This window comes from Thunnus maccoyii, chromosome 14 (genome assembly GCF_910596095.1).
Source record: "Thunnus maccoyii chromosome 14, fThuMac1.1, whole genome shotgun sequence".
Lineage (NCBI taxonomy): Eukaryota > Metazoa > Chordata > Actinopteri > Scombriformes > Scombridae > Thunnus > Thunnus maccoyii.
Window position 1 is genome coordinate 25,713,215 of NC_056546.1, and position 19,286 is coordinate 25,732,500.

Below are 19,286 nucleotides of genomic sequence, written 5' to 3' on the forward strand. Positions count from 1 at the left end.
GGATGTTACACCGTGGGAGCAGCACCAGTCAGTGTCCTCTTATCCCTCGGACACACCACAGCAACCAGAGGAGGGATTCAGCTACAGATACAAGACTCTTTGGACTTTAAGAGGACAGTGCTTCGACCAGGATGAACTTTGCTGCCCAGTTATTCTACTCGAGCTACTTGAGTGAGCGTCTCGAGCGATTATATTCACCAAGGCCTGCAATCAAAGACTGCGAGGAGAATGACCCCTTCTGGGAGAGGTGGGAAATTACAACATGTAGCCACTCAGACCCTTCGGACCTCTCCCCTACCCAGACCAGTCCAGTAGTGCCAGATTTAGACCCTGCCCTGGACAAGAATCAATCTCCATCCCAAAACCAGGACAAGTCACAGACTCCCGCTGTTCCTTCTAGTTTGAGTTTGGAGGCAGCTGCTACTTCTACAGCTTTAGTGCCTCTTCCTCTTTCTCCTCCTCTTTGTTTGCAGCCTCATCTAACAAACACATCCTTAGATGTCCAATCTCCCCCTCAGCCGCTTTCCCCTCACCTAAATCTTGAAAGGGAATCAACAAAACCACCTGTTTGTCTTTCAAATCCATGTTTGACGACTGCAGTCCCCAAATCTAAGATCTCCAACCTCCCTTCCGACAATCATCTTCCTCCTCAGACGGATCTCCCCAAACATTCTCCTGCTCCATCTGAGCCCCCAACAGCAACTGCCTCCTCCTCTTCCATCTGCCCACCTTCTACCTCCTCTTCCTCAGCTCCTGCTCCTTGTAGAGGAGTGCTACTCCCTTCCTTCTGTGCCCTGGTAGACTTACTCCTTCGCTTGGTCCTCTACATTATTCTCCTCTTTGTCAGCAGGTAATTCTTACATATTTTAAGAAAGACAGAGAGAATTCAGATAGTGGCACAGGGTCAGAAAGTTAAATTGAATCTAAGAATCTAGTGCAATACTGTGCCAATACTGTTCAATATATAAATGACATTACATCTAAGGTCAAACTGAGGTTGCAATACTTCCTGTGTGTTGTTGCAGCCTATGTGGAACACCATGACTAGTGAGGTTCAATACATCAGAATAATTTTGGACAGACGTGAATCTTCAATCAGAAAATCACAGAAAATTATCCTTCAAAAACTTTCTGACACAATGTCTCACACGTATGGTACCTAAGTAGGCTAAAACAATCCAGACAAAGAAAGAAAAATGCTGTCTGACCCAGGTCTGGAAGATGTAAAGATACAGAATTGTGCTTATGATGATGAACAATCAGGGTCATACAGTGCTGGGAGACATTTCTTCCCACATGCACGTTGTTTCAGTGGGGAAAGGAAGTAGTACATCAGACAGTTAGCCTTTAAAAAAGCCTAAGAAGCTGAGATAGTACAATGATGAAAGCCTGGTGAGCTGAAATGTCTCCTTCACTTTTTGCTTCATCCTCACTTTTCATTTTTTGTACCATCTAAAATGAAAAGAACCTATTTTTACCATCTCAGCTCTTCATCTCCTCTTTTTGAGGTTTGATTCCGGCTGCTGTGTTGCTCTTTTTCCCCCTTTGATGTTGTTTTTGAACTCTGCTTTTGAACCAATGCACTCTAATCACAGGTGCAGCCTTGGACTTTACCATTCACAGCCATGTTAAAGAGCAAACTGTGTGCCTGAATAATGGACTGACAAGTAGGGCAGAGGGCAGTAATGGACCCAGGGGACCAGGTGAAAGGTCATAGTATTGTTTATGGCAGATCATTGTGATATAAATAGACAGGGATGTTCTCTGCAGAGTGCTGGCAGCACTGGATGAAACTCAGACTATTTGTTTGGGAAAGCTGCTCCACCTGGTGGCCTCTTGAAGACAGAGGAGATGTTATTGAGGCTCAGCAAAGCACTTTCATCACTGCATTCTCTTTTATTTTACTCTTCTTGAGTTAAAAACTTAGTCAATCAGCTTTATCTGACCACCTGCCTGAGTGACTGAAGCAACAAACACCTGGCTTTTTGCCTAGATCTATATGCAACCGGCATCGCTCCTCTGCACAACCTCATTCAAAGTTTCAAACTTAGTTGTTAACCATTTGTGGTCTGCTTTAGTGGATAAGTGACAGGGTTAATCTCCAGAGGGTGTAATCCTATTATTATGTTTTTACTGTTTAAGGGGCTTCCTGGTTAACTACGTGCTTACAGAAGCATCCACAAACAAGTCTGATGTTTAATCCAGTTTTGTGCAATGTCATTTGAGAAATGAAAGTAGACTCAATATTTGGAAAGAAATTGAATTATTTAAATGAATGGTACTGTTAGATTATATTCAATAGACTTTTACTGAGCTGTTATAAATCAAATACTGCTGTCTTTGGCCCTAAATTGCCACTTTAATCGTTTGTGTGTCTCCTGAAAAGAGGAGCTGAACGACCCGATGAATCATAAGTTGACTTATAGATGTAATCTGTCACAGTGATTCAACGCTGGGTTGACATGAAAGGTGAATCAATTCATCTTAGACTGAAGGATCGTGTTTGTGTATGTGTGTATGTGTGTGTGTGTGTGTGGGTGGGTGGGGGGGTTTCATTCACATACTTTCATGTCAGGGTTGAGGTCAGTTCAATTTCAATTCAAGCAGTTCACGAAGTTGAAACTGTAAAATTGTCACTTTAGAAAGTTTTTTACAACCAGCCTCAAATGTCAAAGAGACTGTGGTTCTGAAGTGATGTCTGAAATGCAGTTCCAGTGTATAATTAGAATTTGGTGAATAAATAGTGACGTGATTTAAAGCCTGGTGTGTGTGTGGGTTGGGCTTGCAGGTTAACAGATCATAGTCTCTAACACTATATAGTGGTGACACATGCTGAATGTCATCAGTCTTGTTGGATTTTCCTCCCTCCTTCACTCTGCCTTGCCTCGGGTCGACTTGTGTTATATTCTTCTGTTCCTATGATGCATATAGTACACTTTCACACTTAGTTTTATAAAGTTTTATCTCTACATCAGTTCTAAAACAACCCACTTCATCAGAATTTGTTCCAAGGGACCTGCTTATGGAAATGTTTTTGTTATTGGTTTAGATTTAAATGTCATAAATCTGTGCGAGAGTAATCAGTCATTTTTCTACAGTCTAATATTTTGGGAAGTAAGTCTTTGTCAGCTCATTGTACTGAGGGCCCTTGTATGCTTTTCTAAACAACAAATTATATATACATCACTGCCAAACATTTTCAAAATATACTGCAGTATTATGGATTTTATGAATATCAATGCACAGATGCTAGTAATCCATCAAAGTGAAAAGGATGAAGCTTAATTTTTTGGTCAAAAAACATTATTGTTGCCTGATGGTTCAGTGGAAAACATCCAGGTAAATGCTTGAATTGATCTGACAAGTCTTTTGGGAAGTTCCAACATCATGAGTTGGCTGTGGAAAACAACCATTTAAATTCAAGAAGCTATCAAATTTACATCTACTTTTACTCAGCATCCATGTTTGCTTATTGTCTATCTTCTGGCTTTGTAAGATGAACTTTAAAACCCAGACATTGGAGCTTCCTGACCACAAATATTCAACACACAACACACTTTTCAAACCAGTCAATGATTTTCATACTGATGCATTAGCATGCAACAATTACAGTAGGTTTGCGGTAGGTTTTAGAAAAATAAAACCTACTGCATGTTTATTTTAATACCGTACTAAAATGAATGAAAGTCTGGAAAGCAAAACAGAATGGAAAATGATTGTACATGACTTTTAGCACACTGCTCTACTGCCTAAGTATGTCAAAACGTTATGATTCTGTAATGAATTATCTGTGAACTATCTGACAGTATTCTCAAATACAGTATATCTCACATGAATATTCAACCCTTCTCTTGCACAGAGAGGAGTTGCGTCTGGGCCCCGGTCAGCCCGGCGGCTCTTACAAAGGAGGTCTCATCAGTAATGGCACCGTAACCCGCAGACCCACCCTCATTGAACCAGAGAGGTTGAAGGACTTTGGTGAGGAAGAACTCCTCAATGGAGATGTGAAGGTCCATGACATCAGAGTGGTGGGGAGCCCCGAGATCAGGCTCATGGACCCACCCAAGACCAGACGACTCAGCGAGTTCAGGGTTGTCTCCAGACCTCCTGTTCAGTACCTCCGCTTTGAGGACATCAGCGCTGCGGCCTTCAGGATCCAGTCAGGGATACAGAAGACGCCCTGCACGGTACACTAAAATAATATGAAGATGGGTGACCTCTGACCTCTCAGGAGAGCAAACATCATCTCTATCACTACATGGACATGATAGGAGCTGTTTTGGGATTTTGACAGGGGAACCCTCAGGAAATCAATCTAAAAATTAAGCAATTTGTTATAGACTGTACATCATTTTGATGAGGCATATATCTTAGTATAAACATAATGTGTTTTAATTCAGTGTGTAGTATATCATATTTTACATGTAATTTGTATCATAATTTCCCTTTTTTTAAACGAAGTTTCTTTGACTTTAGCTGTTATTTTGAACATACTATATGCATGTTAAAATGATATCGTACCTATGTACATTTCCAGTCAATATCAATGGAATTGTTAGTTTGAACATGTGCTTAAGTTAAACCTTATCAAATCAATTTAGACATGAGATATATATTCTGAGAGGCATGAATTTACTTTTCATTTCTAGATTAAACACAGGTTAGTAAAAAGAAAAACAACTTCCTAAATTACCAGGGTAGAGTTTTTGACCTTCTGTACAGTACAAATTCCTTGTGAGATTATAAATAGAGCTGTCCTTAAAAATTGTCTTCTTCATGTTTTTCAGTACTCCAGACTGTCCAAACAATACGGCATGGAGATCTACCTGAAGAAGGAGCAACTGCACTACACAGGCTCCGTGAAAGAGAGAGGAGTGCTGTACCTGCTCACCTCCCTCACACAGGTCAAACTGAGAGAAAGAGAGAAAGAGAGAGAGAGAGAGAGAGAGAGAGAGAGAGAGAGAGAGAGAGAGAGAGAGAGAGGATGATCCCTTCCTGTCTATCAGGTCAAGTGACTCTAGAAGGTGCCTCGTCAGTGTGATCTACTAATCTGTGTGTTCGTGCAGACACACGTTAAATGACCATTATTGACCTATGGGGACAAAAATAGCCTGACTGCAGCGTTAATGATCAGTGGCTTAAAAATGTGCCCTTTTCCATGTGTATACTGAGTCAGAGTTTTTATCATTGTCAAGACTGTGAATTGACGACCAGCAAATTTTTGTTTTTTAAACATTTCTCAGCTTTAAGCACACAGGTGGAAAAATCACTTCCAACCTCTTTATCCCCTTCAGTAAAGCCACAAAACTGAAGAAGCAAGGATCAGCACAGGAAGCAGCAGGGATTATGGGAATTGTGGGCAACATTTTGAGAAACAACACCACTGACAATATTGCTCAAGAAAGATGATATGGAGAATCTCATTTGGTTGCAATAATTCTATACTACTGTAATACTAATTTCCTAATTAATTTGATGATGAGGCCATTGTCTATTTTATGTTGCTTATTTAAAGCCAATAGTCAACCTGAATGATGAAGAGAAAATAGTTCATTTTATTTGTGGTATATAAGATATATGCAAGTGTTTTTACATCTTTGCTCACACTTCATGTCCCTCCAGGAGCAGCAGAGGAAGGGTGTGATCGTGGCCAGTGACTGTAACTTCTCCATGGCCGTAGCCCACCATGCGGTGGAGCTTAAGATCCCGGTATTTGTCATCATGCCATCATGCTGCTCCTCACCTCGCCTCAGGATCTACAGAGACTATGGCGCCATGGTCATCTCCTATGGCAGCACCGGCCACGACTCCCAGAACCATGCCCGCCATCTGGCCAAAGAGAACGGATACCTCTACCTGGAAGAGTCAGTCTCACTAACACTCACTCTGACATTTGACATAACAGAGTTCAGAACCATGTCTAATGGCCACTGCACTAATGATATTGGTGAATTATTGGCTATTGCATGAATGTAAACCATCAGAATAATCAGCTGAACAAGTGAAGAAGAATCTCACCCTGGAGCAAATCTATATATAGTGGTGTTATGTTTAATGTTATTTGATGTTTAAAGAACTATAACTGAGATCATCTCTTTTTCACTTGCATCATATAAGCAAATGCCCAATCATTTGATCAAATCATCCTTTTTTGTCAGAGCAGGAAAAGTACAGATGTAACGATGGATAATGTTAACCATGGCTGTGTTCTCAGTCACTCCAGTATGCACATTACCAGGATCCTAGGGCTGTTGTTGTAATTTTAATGTCACAATGTAGAGTGGTTTCTTGCACAACAATGCAATACAATCTTTATAATGATGTTTTAATTAATGTATAATCCCATGAAAATAAGAATTGTTGTGTTTCGTTACCTTAGAATGAGCCCTACATAGGGAGCGGGTCCTCCTTCACGGAGGCCGTCATGTTGCACCGCGATGTTTCTACAGTAGCCCAGAATGTACAAACTGAACACTGACTCTAAAGAGGGCCTTTCCCGTTTTTTGCGACTGGCCACCGTAGATTCTCCTACATGCTTGGAGGGGGAGAGGAAGGGGGAGGGGTATTCAACTGGTTGCAATCTGCAACCTCACCACTAGATTCCTATACACTGGTCCTTTAAAGGGTGAATACTCCAGTAATACAAACAACTCTACTGTACAATACATTTTTAGATCTTTTATGACATGTTGAAATTTCTGCCATGAAAGATGTCTGTTTTCATCACACTTCAAGTTTAAACACTTTATCCGTTTTTCATGTTTTACATGCCGCTGAACAGTGGCCACTGTGGCCACAAGTGGTAATTACAGGATAATAGTAAACGTTACAACATACAGTAGATTTACACCTATGTGGATGAGGAAAAACACATATTAATATCAGGAGTAAATGCACACAGAATTGCGATCGGATTGGCCAGACCACATCTTGAGGTGGTTATGCTCGCATTGTGATTGGATCTCAGCCAGATGTAAATGCAATCTGTACAGCGTGACCTCATTCATGAGGAGAAAATCCTCCCAGCCCGCTGACAGGACATCTAACTCCACCTCTACCTGCTAGCTTAAGCAAGCCTGGCAAAAGCTACAAGTAGTAGCAGTAGCAATAAATCCTCCCTCACAAAAAATGAATGATGCCCATATACCACATTGCTTCCATCTATGATGCACCATGTTTGTTGGCAAGTCTGCCAGCCCTGTCTAGCAAATTTGCACATTGAGACCCGATCGCAATATGGGTAGAATCAATTTAACAAGAGTACTTATTGATAACAGATATGGATCACATGTTAATACCAGGTGTGAATGGGGCCATAGTGTAACAAAAACACATCAAGAAGATTCATAGTCAGAAAACTGAACTAAAAACTGAACCAACTAAACTTCAAGGGTTGTATAACACTATGGTTACTTTTGGATGCTGTAATGGAAGATGTTCATGAATAGAAATCATATTTCTACCACAATTTCCCATTGTGAGATAAGAAAGAAGGACATATTACTTCTGTCATCTATTGAATTAAAGTCTGCTGTGTGTGTGCACAATGCAGAGAAACTGGACAGACTGTGATGAGAATGTTTATCACAAAAGAAACTTTATGACACCCACGAGGTGTGCTGATCATCAGGACACTCTGCAGCATGTCAGCTCATCTCTTCCCCCTTTCTTTCTCTCTTTTCTGGCGTCCAGAGATGAAAGTGCAGCATACCTGGCAGGACTGGGCACTGTGGGCATGGAGATCTATGAGCAAGTGTCCAAACTGGATGCAGTGGTGGTTCCTGCAGCTGGACAGTACGGTCTACTGGCTGGCACAGCTGCAGCCATCAAACACCTCAACTCAGAAATTCTTGTCATCGTAAGTAGATGCTCAGAGGGAAGATTTTAGTAATTAAGGGAAGCAGAAGAGAGAGGAATCTCACACTAGTGGTATTGTTTGTGCTAGTGATTCTCAAAATGAGGTCACATTTCCCATAAACCCTTGCTTCTCGTTGCAAATATGAGGCTGCTACTTGCCTCCTACATCTCACTGGTGTTGATCCAAGTGTGTTTTTCAATCTGCTTAGATTTCCTTAACAAGATCAATGTATTTGAAGTGTTTCCCCTGTTTCCTCTTGTTCCATTATCCGCCTACAGCTGAAACCCTGACAGCTTTTGCTCTGTTTACACTGGAGCAACAAGAATTGCCTTCAATTTTCCATCATTAGATCATAAACACTGTTGCTTTACAAAGACAAATCCCTTTGTAAAGCAAGGGCGTTTCTTGCTACATTTTTCTGCGAGAGGCTAAAAATCTTTCCATATGGTCTTGCTTGTTTATAGTAATCATCTAAATGTTTCACATTTATTGATGTTAGCACTCAAGATGTACCACATCTATTTACAGTGGACGGGTTGCTGTATGCTACATGTGTATACATTGACTGTACAAAATATCTGCACCCATTCAAGAGAAATTCACCACTTTTATTATTAAAGGGTAAATGTAAATGAGGAAGGACTGTAGAAGATTTTAAGTTTAAAAATGGTTTCTGAATTAATTAATTAACTGCATGGGCTTTCTTTGACAGGGAATTGAACCAGAAGGTTTCCCACTGCTGCTACAATCTCTGAAAACAGATGGTCCAATCAAAGGCATGCACAGCAACCCCAATAAGAAACTCTATGGAGGTAAACTCAGCTCATGTCTGGAAGGATGTTTAAAAGCCTGGACAGATGAAATACAACTGACCACTGAAGTGATCAGTGTTAGTTCAGACATTTAGTACATAACTGTAATGTGATGTGAAGTTTGAATAAACCTCATTATTATCTGCACATTTTCTTGCTAGAAGCTCAAGAGGCTCTTCACTCTCTCTCTGCCGCAGTAACACAACATATGTTGATCTTCTGTCTGTTGTCAGATCTTATGGAGCGCTCGCTTGGCGTTAACACCTTCCAGCTGGCAAAGAAACTGGTAGACAAAGTCATCTCTGTAAGGTACTGCATCTCCACATTACAGCACATTCACACTTTAAAGCCTCATTTGAAAGCTTTACTCTAAAATTAGATATACACTGTAAAAATGTGTAAAAATTCTGTTATGAGCAATCTTTACATTTTGCCTTTTAAAATATTGACTGCTGAATTTTAGGTACTTTATTTCAATAATTTTTGGGGAGGTTTATTATTATTTTTATTCAAACGTAATTTTGAAATATAACGAACTATTCAACTATTCTGTAATTGATATGACATGGCTGTCCTGATGTCTTTTCTTTACTCGCTCACAGTGAGGAGGATGCTCTGGTGGCGATGCTGCGCTTTCAGGAGTTTGAGCGCTCCACTGTGGACACAGAGGGAGCCATGGGACTGGCTGCCATCCTGGCCGGACAACTACCAGAACTGAGAGGCAAAAAGTGGGTCCGACTCTTTAATATTGTGTGTACCTCCGTGAACCTCATAGGGTAATGTTCTTACACAGAGGTCAAAGGTCAGAATCAGCTGCATAAGGCTGGTGATTTCAGCCAAACTAACAATATACTGATCCTACTTACAAGTATTGTGTGTGTATCCATAGCCTGATATATCGTATTCCTCTGTGCCGTAGACCTCCGTTGTTTTCCAGAAACTATTAAAAACATGTCAGTGAACCACATTGTTGCACTGTGTGACATGTTCCTTCATTACGAAGAATTTGGGCACATTAATTTGTTTAGAAATGGCTCCAAAGATTGATAACAGCGATCACATTTCAGTCTCTGGAGAGTAGTTCGGTGTATGGCAGATGTACCTTTAGTGCAAAGTTGAGAAGTTGTGATATGTAACACGACAAGCTAGCAAAGCTCTGTAGATGGAATCATGTTCCTGCTCATGTGCAGTGGCATCTGCTATACACAGAACTACTCTCTGGAGAATGAAAACATGATCGCTGTTAGTCTTTGGACAACACCAAAGGTCTATGGCACACAGGAATAAGATCATGTGGAGACACACACAACACTTGTAAGTAGAATCAATTGATTCCTGGTTTGGCTTTGCACATGAGATTTGGACAATAATAAAAATATAGAGGCCCAGGAACTTGAAGGGAATCAGTAGGGGGTTGATCGGGTTTGAAATTGGGTTCTCCAGATAAAGAAAGTTCTTACTTCACTGTTATCTGCTCAGGTCAGCGTGATGTTCACTGATATGAATATAGACCAGCATACATTTAATTTAATTTATTTAACTTAAAATGTGATTTCATGACTCAAAATGTTTCCTGTGTATGTGAATCCTGGTTGTTTGAAACGATGTCAGACCCCTTTGTATCATTTTAAATATAGTCTTAACTCTGAGACATTTTTCTTAATGCCTGAGAAAAGCTGACGTTTTTGGCAATACAGCAATGTCAGCAGCACTAATCCGCTTGGCTGCAGATGAAACAAGGTTCCTTCTCTGTGTGATTGTCTCCGCTGTAGGGTTGCTGTGGTGGTGAGCAGCGCTAACATGGAGCTGGAGCTGGTGAGGCAGTGTGTGGACCGAGCCCTGGTGCTGGATGAGCGGGTCAGTAAGTTCTCCGTGCAGCTGGGAGAATGGCCAGGAGACATGGCTAAGCTGCTGGACGTCCTTTCCAGAGAGGACGTCAGGTGGGTCAACACTCAAGGATGTTTTGATCTGCTGCTGCATACTACAGTTCAGTCTGTCTAGTTTTTACAGCATAAAAGAAGACTCTTAATTCTTTGCTCTCTCTCTCTTTTCCTCCCACAGGTTGTTGGATGTCTGCCATCGGAGACACAGTGACAAGTCAGACCTGTTCAAGGCCAAGGTAGGTGACTAAATCTCTCCTCTTCACCTTCCTGTCTTTCCTCCTCCGTGCCAACCTGCTCGTCTACTTTTGGAGTTTGCAGAGATTTGGCAGGATTTAGATGGCCAAGAATAGTCAAATAAAGATCCATGACTGTTGTTTTTTGTATCTGGAAAGAATCTGTGCTCAGCTTACATTGCAAGAAATATTAGTACCACTATCTCCTGTAACAACCCCTATAAAGGAGGTATAAATTGTAACGAATGGCTTTACTAATAGTTAATAAATAATTTACTAATGATTTATGGAACAATTATAAGAAATTAATGAGAGTAATTTGGGGTTGCTGGGTTGTGAAAAATCTCTTTGACTGGTTGGAGCAATTGATCACTTCCTCTACAAATGTGCTGCACACAATCTGAGCCAAAATCCATTTATTAACAATATATTAACACTTACAGCTGCAGGCCTGACAACTGCATTATTATCAAATAGAAAAGATAGCCAATAGCCAGATCAGCCAATGGGAATTTTTACAACCTGATTATAAAGCATTAGTAAATGATTTATTAACCATTAATAAAGCCATATATCATGACTAACAGTACCTTTATAAAGGGTGCCTTGTTAGAAAGTGTTACCAAAGTATGAATTGCATTATATGGGGGTTTAAAAATCTCCTCTTTCTTTTAAACAAATGGGATAAAAAGCTTGATTCCTGAATTTTATTCAGCAAAGTGTCTGTTAAAAAATAATGAAACCGTTAAATCACATGGGGAAGAAGCAGAATTGTCTCATTATGCCTCAGCTCTGCATTATTTCCCCTGCAGTCTACACTAACAAATTGGCACCGTACTGTTTATTCAGTGTCAAAAGGTGAAAGGTGTTGCATAATTAACTGGCAACTCACTCACTGCCCTAATTCTATGTGTGTGTGTGTGATGTCAGAGGGCTAACTGTAACTGTGTGTTGGCAGGTGGAGTGTGTGGTGGAAACCAGGGATAAGACACAGAGCGCTCAGCTGCGGAAGACGCTGAGTGAGCGCTATCCTTATCTATGCTGGCTGGACCGGTGATCCCAACACCATCAACACAAACTATATTTACAATAGGAAAGTTAAAAAAAAAAAAAAAAAAAGAAGACGAAGTGACATATTCATAAAATGTGAGATGACTTGCAAGCACATCCTGTAACTATGACATGAACTCTGTTACATAAAACTCATTAAGAGAATGGCTGTTAAGCAAACCTAAGTGTATACAGAAAAGCCTTGAGATTATAGAGCAAATATTATTCATATTACTTCTACTACTTACGCTGCTATTGTTCTTGAATCACGCCACCCTGTAATTACAGTGAAGTAGTTAGACTGCACTGAGAGGATGAATGTAGCTCTTATAGTTTACCATTAATCTCAGAGTGTGAATCATACGCTGTAGACACAGGCTTCCTCCTCCACTGGTCTCCTTCTGAAGTAAGTAGCTCCCTAAAACACAGACATAAAGGATATATTTTTCAATCCATATTGTTTTTAAACTGTTGTATATATTTCTGTATTTATACTGTTCAAGGTGGTAGTGTCAATCCAATACAATCGTTCTCCAAATAAAAATGGACAAACTCCATGATCTGTCCTGATTTGTGGTGTGTGGAAGGAAAGTAGAGGAAAAAAACTTTTCCTCCTCTGTGTTTCTTAAATAACTTCTTCATGGTTAGTGTATTTTCCTAAGAGTAAAAGTGAAGCAGGAAGGGAGAGTAATTTACTCCTACCCTATCCATCCCTGATTGATGGCTGGAGACAGCTCTAGTTGAGACTGGGCTGTTTAAGACGGGCTAATGCTCTTAAGTTCATAAGCAGAGGACATGGTGACCCTGTGCCACTGCTTCAGCCTCGTTCGGGCCATGTCACACTGTTTACGTGTCACTGTATTTGTGTCAACATTTCCTAGATCGAGGCTGCACTAATCAATGTTTTTATATTAACACTATTAATTATGTGTAATGCAAGATGAGTTGCTCCACAGAGAATTATCACTCAACTCTGCAGTTTCTCTCAGCTCTATGGAGCTTTTGAATGTCTTTCAGCTCTTTTTTTTTTCTATGAAGTTGGTGGAGAGTAAATCAGAGCTAAAAGGAGAGTGAATATTGGATTTAAAATTTGTCAGGCTGCTTGAAACACTCAGATGAACACTGATGTTTTTCTCTGTCTGCTGGGTGTGTAAATAACTCTGAGCCTCAAGTTTAACATTAGCTAACATGTTTGCCATGTCAACTTAAAATATGTTAATATGTTAGTGTTGTGTTTATAGCTTGTTTCTGCTGCTCCCAAGTGGTCAAAAAATCTATTATGGAATATATTTTCATGTTTTTAGCCAAGCTAATAGCATGGCACCAGGGATAGCAATGTCGTTCTGTTGGTCAGTCCATTGCTTTAGTCCAGACTGAGATATCTCAACTATGGATTACTATGAAACTTGCTGCAGATATTCATGGTGCCCAGAGGATGAATTCCAATAACTCTGATGTTCCCCTCACTTTTCCTCTTGTGCCACCACTTAAGTTGACATTTGTGGTTTTTGAATGTCTCAACAACTATTTGATGAATCGCTGTGAATTTAGTACAGACATTCATATCCCATGGTGGTGAACTGTAAAAACTTTGGTGATCCTTATATTTTTCATTCAGCACCATTGTCAGGTCAAAATTTTAAATTGCCCAATACTTTGATTTATGACCAAATACATGCAAAACTAATGACATTCTCATCATTCTCAGCTGAACTTTGTGTTTAGTAGCACTTGACAAATGTTAGCATGCCAACATGCTAAACTAAGATAGTAACCATGGTAAACATTATACCCGCTGAATGTGTGTCAACATTGTCATTGTGAGCATGTTAGCATGCTGAGGTTAGCATTTAAAATACAGGATGAAGTCAGAGCATTTTGAGCATTTTCAGAGGAATAAAAATTATGCAGCAAAACACATTTCATGCAGTTTATAAATCTTTATTTTGCAGTTAGCATTAAGATCTTCCAGTCTGTAGTTTAAAAAAGTGAAGTCAAAGCACTTCAGTATAGGAAAGGCAAATGTGAATTTAAAACATGTATAGAGCAGCTCTCCTCTCTTTATCCTGGAGAATTTCTGAGGCCGGTGGCAGCGCACCATCTGCAGCCAACCTGTCTGACATTATGTTCAGCACAGCAGCTGAGAAAATATCACTACTGCTGCCATCCAGGCTGAATGTAAACATGATGAGAGAAGAAAACCATTTCATAAAAGATTCCCCTGTATTGCACTAAATATTCAGCTCAGGGCAGATTCTTAAATAACTTCAGTTAATATTATCAATGCAAACTTTTAAAATATTATTTCTAGGGTACAACTGCCTTCCTTCAACTAGGTGTATAGAAAAATCTATGGAATGAAACTGAGATGTTGGCTCATCATAAGAAACACAGAAAATAAAGTAAGAAAAGCTTGTATTGTCAAATCAAAGTTAGGTGATCACCGCAATACTTTTTTGTTAAAAGAAACATAATAAAAGAAAAGGCTCAAGTGTCTTCCTCCACTCCGTGCCCCTCAGCAGGTTTTCATATCAGAGGGGATGACAGTGGAGGAAGAACAGGCACAAGGAGGCCATTGATTTCCGAGGTTCATGCAGTGTTCTTCTCCTGCCGGCATCAGTGCTGTTTGGGCCGCTCGGGGTCGTACTTGAGGAGCAGGCCGAGAGAAGCGAAGCCAAACAGAAAGGTCTGGAAAAACCACATGCAGCGAGTGGCCATGTTGTCGATACCTTTGTTGCTGCGGGAACATGGCGAAGAAACAACAAGCAAAAGTAAAGTCAGCAGCTTTCTAAATGGGCTCAAAGTCTAACAGTGGTTACAATTCACCTAGAATTTTATGAACATGTCAAATGTGAAGACTACTGCTTACATTATGTGTTTTTGCTGCACACATTTACCTTCTAAATACTATCTGGCAGGTTTTGTTTCATATTTACTCTCCATCAAGATCCAATTGGACAGGATGACAATGACATTTGGTATGAGCAGTGTGTTTGACATGAGTTTTAAAGGCTTTGGGGGTGATGAAACTTTTGAGAAGACCCAATTTCATAAAAGAGTTGTGGGAAACAGGTCTATAATAAAGGAGATAACGTCACCATCTAGTGGACAATAAGGTTCTTGACATTCTTACCTGCACACCCTCCATGCCATTAAAGCCTCAAAGACATGGATAGCCCAGGTAACAAACCACCTGTAACAAAGAGTTTCCGTTAAACTCACCAATGATAATGAACACATCATTGTTAATGGATAAATCCAGAAATAAGTGTGGTCTGAAACCTTCACAACATGCTTTGTTTTTCCTCATGCAAAGATGACTCACACCAAGCTGCCACTACGCCAGTAGCGCTGAATTAACAGGAGTCACATGACAACCTACACAAAGATCAACCACTTCACAAATATCAAACCACCAAAGACTGAACGATGCTTTCCAGTTTCTTCTTAATAGACACTCAGGCTTAACGGCTGTTCTGTATATCACGACTTCCAACAAACACCAAAACATTATCCTTCCATCTCAGTCTTAATACTCACAGCAGTCATGTGACTTAAACGACTAATTAGCAAAGTGCTCTGCCTGTGGTAATGGTGGTAACGATGTGTAAATAGTGAAGAACATTAAGGCAGTAGTTGATTAAATAGTGTATTTCAGCCCTGTGGGGGTACTTTGCACATCATTTGATTGTTGTTGATGCTACTTCTACTGTGAGGAAAATATGTTACTGCCTTTTATTGTAATGAGGGTTAATCAATACTTTTAGTAGAGCCCGTGAGAACGACATAACTTTTGTATTCTAGATCAAATTCTGAAATGTTTTCCTTTTTTTAAAAGAGTCAAACTGTCGGTGTGGTGTATGTATCATTTACACACATTTATCAAGAAGTGTATCTCTCTTGTTAGCAGGGGCCACATGTGGTGCAAACAAAACCTTACCCTTTGTACAGAATGCCAGCATGGTTATCCACAAGGTATTTGGAGAAGGTGCCAAATGGACCAAGAAGTGCGAATGGGATTTTTTCTGGCACAAACACGCAGCACTGCAAAACACAGATGGAGCAGTTCAAACCATGTAAACCATACACACATGCTGTATAGTTTGAGAGATTGTTGTTTGTCATTTTCTAAACATACATTAACTTTTCATAACTTGTTCATCCCAAAACATATTACTCAGAATTCTAATCTCATTGCTGCGATATGAAACGTGTTTGAAAAGACTGTTTGTGTTGGTAATGACTGTGACAAGCACTTCATGGCATACGGCTGAAAAAAATATGAATGATAGTTTCTTCTTTTTAAAAGCATACACTGTAGTTCCCAATGTTCTGATCAATTTGGTCAACATGACTCATGTTCTTTTTGTAATACTAGAAAGTTCACAGTTGGTTGATTTGACCATCTGTGTGCTCTCAGGCGATGTGAATGCACTGAGTCAGTAATCAGCTGTATGACATTATGTTTCCATGATGAATGGCTTCTATGCAGCATTTTGGACCATGACTGCAAGTAGTGCAAAGGGCAACCTTGTGAGATATGCCACTGAAATTACATTTGACACAGTTCTGGAGGTGAATCAGTTTTGCCAGATTTTTTGGTGGGTTGGAGTTATATGGGTGGGTGGTCGGGTCATGGGAGACATGCCACACTACATCTCTTCAGGCTTTAAACCTGACTCCATATTATCTGTTACTGTCAGAATGTGATGAAGTTTTTCTCCACCTTTATACAAACTGACATCTGGTTCAGTCCATAACCAGTTAACCTGATAGCATCTCTATCTCTACAGGAGAACACAGGTGGTTGTATGCTATAGCTGTGCAACACAGAGTGTGTACAGACAAGACATGCAAGATGCTTTACTTTTTGAAAATGCGTCAGATTGATTACTATTAGGGATGCACGATATGATCGGTATTGGCCGATAAAAGCTCTAAAATGAAATATCGGCATCGGAGAATTGTACCAATTATGAGAGGCTGATATGTCGCCTTCCCCTCCGTTGCCTGACTGTGCTTTCCTCAATGGACTGTGTCACCCTGATGGACCCGGTGCTTCCTCTGCAGGCTCCACTTCACTCAGCTGCCCGCCAGACCAGCTGCTTCTTCCCACTTTAACCTGAATAACAAACCGGAGCTTGGTGCTCCGGTTAGATCCACATGGAGAGCCGGGGCTAACATTAGCTGGGAGGCTAGCTCATGGATAACGCTCCGCTCATACATACAATCTACACTTGCATACATAATAGTCTCCTCAGCCAACTGGAAAAAAATATGTGCATATATCGGTAGCAGCATCGGCAATCGGCCACAATGAGTTGGAAATATCAGCATATCTGCAAAAAATCCAATATCGTGCATCCCTAATTACCAACATCAACATTTTGATCAGTTATTTATTCCAACAGCTGTCACTCTGAAACAAATTTCATAGTGATAATAATTCAACTATGTTGCTTCAACCGATAAAGTTCTTAAAGTTGAAAGCATTTTAAATGAAGTAAATACTACCTCAAAACATGTCTACAGCCCTTAAATAAGTAAACAGGACAATTTACTAAGCAAAATTAACAGACTGTAGTACAAGAAAACATTTATGAATTATGAAACACACACAGAGTCATGCAACAGACCATAAATAACAGCGAAGCTCATATGACATAATGTTGCATTGTGTCAAACTACTGTTGTCCTCTTCTGTCCACCTGTGTCATGTCAGGTATGTGTCCATGTGGACTGTGGCTGGTGCATGGAAACACAAAGGGCCATTGTTGGCAGGGGCCCTTTGCCCTCAACTGCTGTTCATTCACTGTTTGAATGACAGACACGCACCTAAAGGCTGAGCTTGTGTTTATCCAGCTGCTACTGATTATGAAATTTCTTATTAGCAATCAATTTGTTTAATATTTGCAATTGTCTTACCAAACAGGCAACACTTATTAGCTACAAGAAAACCTGCTAACAATCTGTTAGGTTTAATGCTACACGGCATTAATTGACTGACCGACGCGAAATGAAAGACTGATAACTAAACATTTAAACAAAGCTTCAAGTCATTGCATGCCAGGTGTGTACATAAGCCAAATAACACACTTATACATAAATGCACCATATTTTGAATGGAGTTTGTCGTACTGTCTGCTTCTACTAAAGTACAGGAGTTGTCAGACAGCTGTTGACTTGTTCAATGAACTTTGCACAGATGTATGTTTGACCTGTCCTGGGATCCCGATAAGATAACACTGTGCACTTAGCAATGACCTCGAGTTACAAGTTACTTTGCCGACACAAAATCATTTTCACAAAATATCACCACAATATCATCAATTTAAATGGCGATATAGAAAAATATATAGATACAAATGTCTCAAGAGTTCACGACAGTAACGTTTTTTTGTTGTTGTTTTTTTAATGAGAATAATAAACGAGTCGGAGGATATTTAACGCAACACAACACGAGAAACAACGAAAAACACGTATTTTGTCTTTATTCTACCATACTTCCACTTCACATACAGCTCATTTAATGCACTTACAGCAAAATAACTCATCCCCAGTGTCACGGCGACGATCCAAAACAGGCTGGTTCTTCTAAAGTAGTCGCATCCATCACTCTTAGCCATAGCTGCTGCTGCTCTGCGCTGGTCCAGCTGTCAAATATGTCCGTGTGATAACAGCGGTGGGAGATAAACTGTAGAAATAAAAGCATTTCACTGCAATGCTGCCCTCTTGTGCTCCTGGAGCTTTCAGCAGTAGTAGTAAAAAGTATTTAAAAAAAACTATATAACTATATAATATATATAATATACACTATATAACGTATTATAATACCATACACCATATATTATAATACTTTAGCATTGCTCAGGTAGATAGAAGGCTTTACAACTTTGGGAAATAATACAATTTGTGCCAATGGTAATTTTAGAAATCAATTGCCATTTTCAAAGAGAAAGCAAAACGCTGTTCAAAGCATTTAATACTTAAAACTGTTTTCTGACTTCTGACTGGAGCTGTCTCACATCTGTCCACAATCTGTTTAAATGTTTCCTGCTGTGAGTTGCTCCTCTATTGCTATTGTGGGATAATTCTGTACATCAATACCACACTCAATAAAAAAGCAATTTTAGCATGAATACTGACATTTTAGTATACTTAATTTTCTCACTTTCTTTCCACACCACAGTTAGAATCAGTATGGTTGGCTGTAATGGTTGGATGTAGTACGCAGCTGCTGTGAGGAGATGCATTTATTAACAGACTTTGTCCTTTGTCCACAGCCTATGCATTCCCTTGAATGAGAAAGTATGTCCAAACTTTTGACTGTTACTGTAGTTCAGAATTTATACTTAATAAAATAAATAATGAAGCAGCGGACTACTGACCCCTATAGAGTTTTAGATTATTTGGCTGTTCCTAAACACTTACAATTATTTAATTTTGGAGT

At 39.8% G+C, this 19,286-nt stretch overlaps 2 protein-coding genes across 2 annotated transcripts; one reads left to right on the forward strand and one right to left on the reverse strand.

Annotated features, from left to right (window-relative positions):
• LOC121911983 (L-threo-3-hydroxyaspartate ammonia-lyase) lies at positions 1 to 12,334 on the forward strand. The gene is made up of 11 exons (XM_042433990.1): positions 1 to 247; positions 3,860 to 4,187; positions 4,788 to 4,904; positions 5,623 to 5,864; positions 7,693 to 7,858; positions 8,571 to 8,670; positions 8,904 to 8,979; positions 9,273 to 9,398; positions 10,443 to 10,610; positions 10,732 to 10,789; positions 11,745 to 12,334. The coding sequence occupies exons 1-11, from the start codon at positions 132 to 134 to the stop codon at positions 11,841 to 11,843; spliced, it is 1,596 nt and encodes a 531-aa protein (XP_042289924.1). The 5' UTR covers positions 1 to 131; the 3' UTR covers positions 11,844 to 12,334.
• Positions 12,335 to 13,761: 1,427 nt separating this feature from the next.
• On the reverse strand, positions 13,762 to 18,519 carry tmem254 (transmembrane protein 254). Its single transcript, XM_042433674.1, has 4 exons — positions 18,376 to 18,519; positions 15,777 to 15,880; positions 14,970 to 15,029; positions 13,762 to 14,573 (listed from the first exon to the last, which is right to left on the reverse strand). Exons 1-4 carry the CDS (start codon positions 18,460 to 18,462, stop codon positions 14,453 to 14,455), a joined length of 372 nt encoding a protein of 123 aa, XP_042289608.1. The 5' UTR covers positions 18,463 to 18,519; the 3' UTR covers positions 13,762 to 14,452.
• Between the last annotated feature and the right edge of the window lie 767 nt (positions 18,520 to 19,286).